Source organism: Plasmodium gaboni, chromosome 11 (genome assembly GCF_001602025.1).
Source record: "Plasmodium gaboni strain SY75 chromosome 11, whole genome shotgun sequence".
Classification (NCBI taxonomy): domain Eukaryota; phylum Apicomplexa; class Aconoidasida; order Haemosporida; family Plasmodiidae; genus Plasmodium; species Plasmodium gaboni.
The window spans coordinates 1147919-1158726 of record NC_031491.1 but is presented as its reverse complement, the minus strand read 5'-3'; the positions used below and the strand labels follow the sequence as shown (position 1 = coordinate 1158726).

The 10808-nt window shown below is 18.6% G+C and overlaps 2 protein-coding genes across 2 annotated transcripts; one reads left to right on the top strand and one right to left on the bottom strand.

Moving 5' to 3' along the window:
- Positions 1-1674: 1674 nt before the first annotated feature.
- PGSY75_1134400 (hypothetical protein) lies at positions 1675-2846 on the top strand (the record flags this gene model as incomplete). The annotated part of the gene is made up of 6 exons (XM_018786462.1): positions 1675-1738; positions 1906-1970; positions 2088-2180; positions 2303-2407; positions 2527-2586; positions 2709-2846. The coding sequence occupies 6 exons, from the start codon at positions 1675-1677 to the stop codon at positions 2844-2846; spliced, it is 525 nt and encodes a 174-aa protein (XP_018641257.1).
- A 248-nt stretch (positions 2847-3094) lies between these two features.
- PGSY75_1134300 (hypothetical protein) lies at positions 3095-9625 on the bottom strand (the record flags this gene model as incomplete). The annotated part of the gene is made up of 1 exon (XM_018786461.1): positions 3095-9625. One exon carries the CDS (start codon positions 9623-9625, stop codon positions 3095-3097), a length of 6531 nt encoding a protein of 2176 aa, XP_018641256.1.
- Between the last annotated feature and the right edge of the window lie 1183 nt (positions 9626-10808).

Below are 10808 nucleotides of genomic sequence, written 5' to 3'. Positions count from 1 at the left end.
AAAATTATTAATAAGTAATTTTTTTTTTTTTTTTTAAAAAAAAAAAAAAAAAAAAAAAAAAAAAAAAAAAAAAATTTAAAAAAAAAAATTAAAAAAAAAAAAAAAAAAAAAAAGAAAAAAAAAAAAAAAAAAAAAAAAAAAAAAAAAAAAAAAAAAAAAAACCAAAAAGTATTTATATAATAAACACAACAATTAAAGTTAATTATATTATCTGAATGAACTTCAATAATTATATATATATATATATAATAAATGTTACAAAAAAGGAAACAACAAAAAAAAAAAAATTAAAATAATAAAAATACACAATAAAAGTAATAAATTATTATAATACAAAATATGAAATATATACAAATAACAAAGTACTGTTTAAAATGATACAAAATATTAATATTAAGGGTAATATTTTATTTTTAAATACGTATAAAAATATTAAAATAATTATAAAAATATATAATGTATATATAATACATTATATATATATATATATATATATAATATTTAATATACACTTTTTTTTTATATTTAAATAATTATTTTATATTTATCACCATAATTTTATTGTTAAAACAATGTTATATAAAAAAAGGAAAATTTTGTTAACAAAAGAAAAAAAATAATTAAAATTGACATAATAAAAATTTAAAAAAAAAAAAAAAAAAAAATTGTCATCTTTATTATACGACATTAATAATACTATTATAAACATACCTAAAAACAGATTTTCTATATAATATATTTTATTTATTTATATATTTTCAAAAAAAAATTCATTTTGAGAAAAAATCTTCTATATTGTAAACATGAAAGCGGAAACATTATTTGTTTCATTCAATGTTCAACTGTTGGTGAATAATTAAGTAAACAAACTATATATATGTAAATACTTGTGATTATATTATATATTATACGAATATAAAAAGAAATATATAATAAACACAAATGGAATGGTGAAATTTCTTTTCTTTTCTTTTCTTTTTTTTTTTAACAATAAAAAAAATAAAGATGAATATCACATCGAGATATATATAATATAAAAATAAAATTAAGAATTAATAATATATATATATATATATAATATGAATAAATATATGCTTATTTATATATATAACAAAAAAGGATATACATTTTGAAACTTATATTTATGAATAAGTATAAATTTATTATGTACTAATTTTAAATTATATTAGAAATTATTTCATTCCAACTTCTTTAAGGTTCATTGATGCATATGTATATAAATATATTCATTCTTTTATATTTCACTTAATTTTATTTTATCCTAAAAAAATATCATATATATAAATATATATGTAGTTTATTATACATTAATATTTTTAAAAATTCATTCACATAGTTATAAAATATATGTATATATTTATTATTTTAATTAATGTGTAAATTTTTTTTTCTGTATTTCTTTGATCAATGATATTAATATATCTATATAATTAAAATTTTTCTTCTCCTCGAAAAATATATATTTATCTGTTTATAAAAATGTTTTATAATTAAATATATATATGAACAAAAAAAGAAATATATATTTTTTTCCAATTGAACATATATATATATAAATATATTTTTACAAAATTGTTTGAAATTATGAGGAAATTTTAATCTTATTCATAAATATATCATAATATATGAACTCATAAAAATAATAATTGAAAAATGACATCTATAAAAAATGTTACAGGTGTTAGGCACAATGTTTTTCGTTTAAATGCTCATAAAAGTAAATATAGAAAAGAAAAAGGAAAAAGCAAAAAAAAATATACCTTACATTTATGTGATCACTTTTATTTTTAAGAAAAATTAGATATATTACCCAAAAAAAAAAAAAATAAATAAATAAATAAATATATATATATATATATATAATTATTTTTAATTATTTGATAGAAATTATTTATAATCGTCTGAGACGATTTAATTGGCCCCCAGAAGATTGTTCCACTATACACCCTGTAAGAGAAAAATAAGTGACATTTAAAAATATAAATAAAGAATTATTACATTATTATGTATATATATATATATATATATATATATATATATTTATGTATTCATTTAAATTTTTACAGATTGAACCGTATGGCAAACAATTTTTCGTTTTTAATGCCTTCAAAAGAGATACCAAGTTTGATAACGAAATGTCTACCTCAGTTACCCCATTAGTAAATAGAAATAATATTTTTCCTTTTTTTTTTTTTTTTTTTCCTTCTTTCATTCCTTTTCTCTTCTTCCCTTTTTTATTCATAACTATATATAATGATTATTATTTAATTTTATTTTTTAGTTGAATTCTAATAATGAGAAAATTGCCTCTGAAACTGTTTTATGTGTTTGTGATTTTGCTAAGAGGCCCTTAATGTTTTTAAACTATTTGGATTTCAAAATATTAGTAAAATAAAATAATAATAAAATAATATTGTATAAAAATAATTATAATATATATAATTTTGAAATTTCAATTAGTATAAAAAAAAATAAAATTTTTTTTTTTTTTTTTTTTTTGTGCAGCAAGAAAATATAGATAAAATTAAGGAAGGATTTCGAAAACTTGATGAAAACACAGAGAAGGTTTTTTTTTTTTTTTTTTTTATTATATATATAAATATATAGATACATATGTTTGGTCATGGTTTTGTTATAAATATAAATATATATATATATTTATTTATATTTATTTATTTTTTTAATAGGATAATTATTTGGATACAAAATTTGGCTTAATGTTAAAGTACAATATAAATAAGACTTACGGTATGCAAAGAGTTAAGAAAGGTGAACATAATTCCTGGGGTATGAAAAAAGGTGTATTTAGAAGTAGAAAGACATAATATGTTTTATAAATATATTCTTATTTACTTTTTATGTATTTATTTTTATTAATTCAATTAACAACAACAACAACAAAAAAAAAAAAAAAAAAAAAAAAAAAACTACAAAAAAATTAAAATAACAATGTTTAAATACATAATATTTATTTTTAGTAAAAGTATATATAATATATAATATTGTAGAAGAAAATATATATATATAAATATATAAATATATTTTCATTTATGCAAATAGAGTAGATACACGTTCATTCATATATATGCTGATTATAAAGAAAATTATCATTTGCCTTTTCTAGATAATATGTCAATCTATTCAAATTAATATAATGGTAATATCCAATGATATTGTTCAATTTCATCTTGTTTTCATATGCCTCGTTATTTAATGAATTGTCATTAATACATAAATAGTTACTTCCATCACATATAAAAAGATATGTATATGGAATATTTTCCGAGTTAATACTCATATTTTCCAATTTATATTTAGGAGCTTTTTTATTTATCTTCAAACTGAATTTATGTATTAATTTATTAATTAATGAAAGAGGAAATAGACTGAAACTCCATTGACAATTATTAGATATAAAGAAATTTAACAATATTATGGTTAATTTAATTTCAAAAAAAGAATATTCATTTGACAGTAAAACGTTAAGTATCACTTTTAAATTGTTTTTTTTTAAATATATTAAATCGTGTTCTAAATATATAATACTAAACCTGCTATCATAAATAATACCATTTTTGTTTTTTTCGTTTTTTTCATTTTTTTCATTTTTTTCGTTTTCATCTTTATTATTATTTTCCTTTTCTTTTATTTGTTTTTCGTCTTCTACTTTTTCATCATTTCCTTTGCGTTCATTTTTCTCCTCCATCTCATCATTTGATTTTTCATTTTTTACATTACAGGCTATTATCTGCTTATTAATATATATATTTTCGTTAATAAATTTTTTTTCAATATTTATTAAATCATTCAGTTCAAGTGAATTTAAAAAATTTGGATTATTAATATTACTTAATATGTAATTAATGGTTTGAATTTCCTTATAATAATTGCTCATATCTTGTATATTCGAAGTAACAATTTTGTTTAATGAGCTTGTTTCAACATCACTGTAATATTCATTACACAATATATTTTTGTCTTTTTCTTTATCATCACATAAATTATTATTACTACAATTACTATTACTTTCATAATTTAATGTATTTTCCTCCAATGTTTCATTTAAAGTACAACTATTTGTATTATCAATCTTCTTAATACTCATATTCGATAATAGAACGGTTCCTTTTGTTTCAATAGAACAAAATTCATTTGTTTTATCTTCATTTTCATTTATATTTTCCACATATATATTTTTTTTTTTTTTTTTTTTCAATTTATGTTTTTTGCTTGTTATGTTGGATACTGATGAATTATTTATATTATTTAGATTATCTATCACTGTTTTGTTTTTTTCGTTAGATTTTTTTCTTAAGTCTTTTTTTTTTTTTATATGTTCCTCATTTTTTGATGCACTTCTAATCTTTGTATCCTTCCCAAGTTTGCTTTGGCTATTACTTTTTTTTCCTTTTATTATCTTTGAATTTATATCTTCAATTTTTTTTATTTTATTTTTGTTTCTTTCACTAATTTTCTTACTATGTGATAATAATGATTTATTCCTACCTCCAATTTTTCCCATTTTTGAATTCTCACTTTTTGAAGACTTATTAAAACTATTGGTAACATATTCAATTTTTTGTTTTGTTTTATTATTTACCCTTGTGATAACATTCTTTTTTTTTGTTTTCCCTTTATTTGTTCGTTTTATTTTATTTGTACTATTCAACATTTTTGTAGAAGAATTTTCCTCATTGTGATTTTCTTTATAAAGGACATTTAATGATTCTTCCGTTATTTTTATTTCATCTTCATTTTTTTTATATCCATCATAATTAGCCTTTACATTATTGTAAATAATGCAATTTTCTTCGTCCTTTTCTTTTTTTAGAATATCATTTTGTTTATGATTATCCATTTGGTCGTATATATTAATATAATTTTCCTCATTTACTTTTTCATTTTTTTTCTTTATTGAAGCCTTACGTTTAATAACTTTTTCCCTTTTTTTAACTACATATGTATTTTCATCTTTTTCATTATTATCTTTTTCACTTTTACATATGGTATTCTTTAAATATGTTAAATTATTTGATTTATTATTTTCGTTATGATCATCCTTTGTATTACTTTTTATATATATCTTTTTTTCTTCCAAGTTCAATTTGTTTATACCTTCCTCTTCTAATATATCATTTTGATTATTTTTATCAATTAAATGATTATTATATGTATCATTATAAAATGTATATTGTTCAATAGAATTATACATATTATTTTCATTGTTATGTACACATTCTATATCTTTTATAAAATTATATGTATCATTCGGATATTCATTTATTATATGATTTATATTTGTATCATGAATATGATCCACGCTTTCTCTTTTTGTTTGGTTTCTATCTTCTTCATTTATATCGTTTGTATTTTCTGTTTTAATTGTATTTATATTCTCCCCTACCATTTCATACATATCTACCATTTTATTTTCTTTTTCTAATTTCACCTTGTATGGTTCAGTACTTAGTAAATTATCTTCATTTAATAATACCTCAACATTATTTTTATCACTATAATTATTTTTTGTAACACGGTTAGATGACATATGGTCCTGCATTAATTCTTCATATGATTTCTTTTCTTCATTAGATGTATTTATTACCCACAACGGTTCATGTTCTTTCTCATATATTTCTTCTTGAGAATTTCCTATATTTTCTATATGGGCCTGTTCTCTAATGAATTCATTATTATTTTGTATTTTCATTTTTTTATCTTTCAAAGTATCTATATTTTCATTATTTAATATAACATCTGAAATATTTTCTCCATACTCTTTAGATGTATCACAATTCTTTGAATCAACATAAGAATTGTTATTCTTGTTATATAAAGCATTATTGATAGTATTTTTCATACTATTATCCTGGTCTACAATATATGGATTACTATTAGTTTCTTCATAAAATTGCATACTGGCGTTATCATCTTCATTAAGATATGAATTATTATTATCCTCACATTTTTTATCATTTACTTTATTAATAGGTTTATTATTTTTTACATAGCATTCCTGGTAAACATCTAGACTTTTATGTTCTCCATAGGATTCTCTACTTACAAAATTTAAACTTTTTGTTCTCATATGTTTAATATTATCACAACGTTGAATATTAATATTATTATTATTATTATTATTATCATTAGGGTGTATGTTTAGTCCTTCCATGTATAAATTTTTATTATCCATATTACTATACGATTCGAGCTTTCCATTATGTGTAGAAATTTTTCTTAGCCCTTCTTTATTTAGAACATTTATAATAGATCCAATGTTTTTATTAAGATATTCATTTTTTTTTATGTATACTACATTATGCTTATTCCTTTGATTTAAATCATAACCCAAGCATTGTAAGGGATTACAATTTATTAAACCTTCATTTAATATAGGATATCTATTATGTGCAAATGTTTTTATTTCTGGATGTGCTGAATGATGTTTCGATTGTACATTTATTGCTTTAATATATGAATTTTTGTTATTACTATGTGTTAATAATTTACCATTCTGATGATTTAATGGAAACATATTTTTTAAATCTCTATGATCGTAATGATAGTTATTATTATACTGACCACATTCATTATTATTATTATTATTACTATTATTGTTGTTCTTACTGTTGATATAAATTTTGTTTGTGTAATTTTCCATGGCATTTTCCTTTCCTCCCATACTTCTTAAACTGTGTAATTTTTTTTGAACCGATAAATTAATATCTGCAAATTCATTCATTTCAACATTATTAGCATTTATCAAAGGTTTTAACACCGTTCCATTATTATGATAATTACTATAATTCTTTTTTTGATTAATATTTAAATTTTCTTCTGTATACATATTTTTCTGTTGATTTCTAGAGTACCCATGAAAGGTACATGCTTTTTTTAAATGGTAATTTTTTAACATGCTGTTTTCATGTATGCCATTATGAATACTCGCATATATATCTTCATTATTTTTAACAAGGAAAATATTATTTTTATCATCATAATTATGCTCCATATAATTATTTTTCACCATATTTTTTAGTGGATATGATCTATTAATATTCATAGATTCATAATGATATTCATTTAGCTTGGGTGAATTAAAACCAAGGGAATTAACATTAATATTATTGATATTTAAATATTTAGATTCTTTTATTCCATTTGTTAATGGTACATCAAATGAATGCTCATCAGTATTTTTATTCGTATATGAAACACTTGTATTACGTTGCGTATTAGTTACATTGGTTAATTCATTTATACTTTTATTTCTCACACCATCTATTGGTATTATTTTTTTGAGAGGTGGAGGAATATAAGAATTATTATATTCATCCAAATAATTATTGTTCACGTTAGTAATATTACGACCGTTTTCGTTTTCTATCTCATATTCTTCATAATTTCTATTATTTAATGTAATCGTATTTCTATGTGGAAGATGATTCGTGTTTTTTAGATATGAATTTACATGAGAATTATTAAAGGAATATTTATTTTCTGTATGTTTGAGATTTATGCTTGTACAAGCTTCCTTATTATTATTATTATTATGTGGAATCAAATTATATGGATTCGAATTATATAATTTATTATTATATGGCTTGTTATTATATAAATTAGTTCCATATCTATCTTTATTATTAATATTTCTCTTATTTGATATATCATTTATATCGTACATACTTTTATATGTCTTTTGTAGTTCGTTGGTATAACTTTTTGATATATTATTCATTTTGAATTTGTTGATTGTACTATTTGAATTTTGTATTTCCTCATTAGCACGTAGAAATAAATTGTAAATAGGGTTAATTAAATATTTATTTATGATACCACCTTCGTCATCATCTTGTGTATTTCCCTGTACATTTGGTTCCTTAGAGTTATCCTTTTCATCATCTTTCATCACATTGTGTTTCCTATATAGATTTGTAGTATATGAATCATTATTATTAATATTATTATTATTATTAATATTATTATTATTACTATTGTTGTTATCTTTATAATTAGGTTTTGCTTCATGTGCTGAATGATTTCTTTTATTTTTTGTTATATGATCATTATATTTATTTTTTCGTTGTTCATTCGAATAGACATTATTTAATATATCATATTTATTAGAACCATATTTAATTTTCTCATCTCTGTTCTTATTAAATATATTCTCATTAGATAAAAGTCGTTTGGAACTATTATGATTAATATCTTCATTTTGTTTTTTGTTTAGAATGGTATTTTTTTTTTTTAATTTTTTTTGTTTGTGTTTCTCATTTAACCCTTCTTCTCGTTCATTATTTATAATAAAATTATCATTTATTTTATTATTTAAATGTTTTATATGTGTATCATCATCAAAATAAATACCGTTATTGTTATACATCAATTTTAATATGATATCTTTTTCATTTATAGAATTTTTATGATCCTTCATATCTAATGATAAGTTAGGTTCACTAATATGAATATGTTCTTCTGTGTTAATATTTATATTATTAGGTCCTAATTTTTTTACATCTTCAAATATTTCATGACCATTTGATTCCCCTTCTTCATCATAATTGTTTTGTTCCTTTTCATTTAAATTTTCATTATTAATATTTATTTTTGTATTTTCTTTATTTGCATACATCACATAATTATGTATATTATTTACATTATTTTTAATATTATGTGTTGTTTTATTAATAATATCAAATTTATTTTTTTGTACATTACCTAACTTATTTATGTTAGAGCTTTTATCTACATCATATATATCATTATTATAATTAAAATTATAATTCTTTTTATCTGTAGACATAATAGAATCTTCAGGTTTATTAGAATCTATAATATATTCATCATTTATTAAATCTAATGATGTATATTTTATATTAAAATTTTGTACATTAGTAGCCATAGGATAATTTTTATTAACTCTTTCTTCATTATCTAGATTAATTTGATTGCTTTTGTTGTTATCAGTTTTCATTTTTTCATTTTCATCCATTTTATCAAATACCAATATGTCATTTTTTTTATGAAAAGCATGCAATTTATCATCCTTCCATTCAGAAATTTTTATTTCATATTTTGTTTGTTTCTTTTGATTATTTAGATTATTCTGATTATTCTGATTATTTTCCATTTCATCATCTGTACCAGAAAAAGATGTTTTATGTCCTATCGTATGAAAGGTACTAGCTGCCTTTTTAATTTTATAGTTTTTAAATTTTTGTAAAATATTAATTTTTTTAAAAAAACTTTCTCTCTTTTTTTTTATATTAGAATTATTCATTTCATATACTTTATAATTTTCAACATATTCACTAGTAGCATCATTTGAAATGTTATGATAATTATATAATATTTCGTTTTTATCTTTCATTTTATTGTTTTCGTTGTTTTCTTTTTTCTTTTTTAATTTTTCCTTTTTATATACATCCTCATTTTTTACATAACTCTTTTCCTCATTTATTTCATTCTGTTCATCTTCCTCGCCTTTCGATAATTGAATTGATAAATTTTTATTGCTAGATATTATGACACTATCACATGAATCATTTTTCTTTTTGTTTTTTTTAAAAAATAAGAAATACGAAATGGATTTCGATCTCATTTTATAAAATAAATAATATATATATATATATATATATGTAAATATACAGATATATTTTTTATTTATCCTGAATTTCTCATGAAATTCACCAACAGATAAAATATATATATATATATATATATATCAAATTATTAATTATATAATGCCAAATAAATTAATAATTGTTAATAAGGAAATGAAAAAAAAAAAGAAAAAATTAATATACACATTTTTTAACACATTAAAAAGAAATTTCACACACTTATATATGACGGAATACACATATTAAATATAAAAATATTCTATTCTTATAAAAATAATTATTTTCTTCATTTTTATTATATATATATTTAGATTTAATCAATTGATAATAGACTGAAAAGGTTATAAATATATTTATATATGTATGTATATTTATTATTATTTATTTTTTTTTTTTTTTTACGAAAACTAATTTTTATATTTATTATAAGGAATTTTTTTTTTTGAGAAAATTATTTTTACATTATTATTTCCAAAAAAAAAAAAAAAATTATATATATATATATATATGTATTACATATAATAATGATAAGAAATATGAAAAATATAAAAATATAAAAAAAATTATAAAAATATATTAGCACTAATAAAGTCGTCATATATATTGCTTTTTAAAATGTTATTATATTCTTAAATAAAAAAATATATATTTTTTTAGATTTTTTATGGATAATAAAAAAAAAAAAAAAAAAAAAAAATTACAAATATATATTTTTATTTTTATAATTGTAGTACAAGATGATATTTTTATTAAAAAATTATATAAATATTATATAACACATATAAAATATATATTTATATATTTTATGTGTATATAAATTTATTTTTTTAAATTTTAATTTAAAATATTCTTCAGGTTATCAACTTATTTAATGAAAAAACTTTAGGTAGATTAAAATAAAAATAAGTTTTTAAAGTATTTCCAAATATATATATATAATACATATATTAAACCATAGAAATATTAAATTACATCTTATTAATTCTTATAAAAAATATAAATATATTTTTATTAATACAACAATACATGTATATAAAATTAAAATAAAAATCATATTTTTAAATGATACAAAAAATAATTTATAAAAAAAAATAACATACTATACGAAAATGCTAATTATAATATAATAAAATGAATATCTTCTCTTCAATAAAATATATA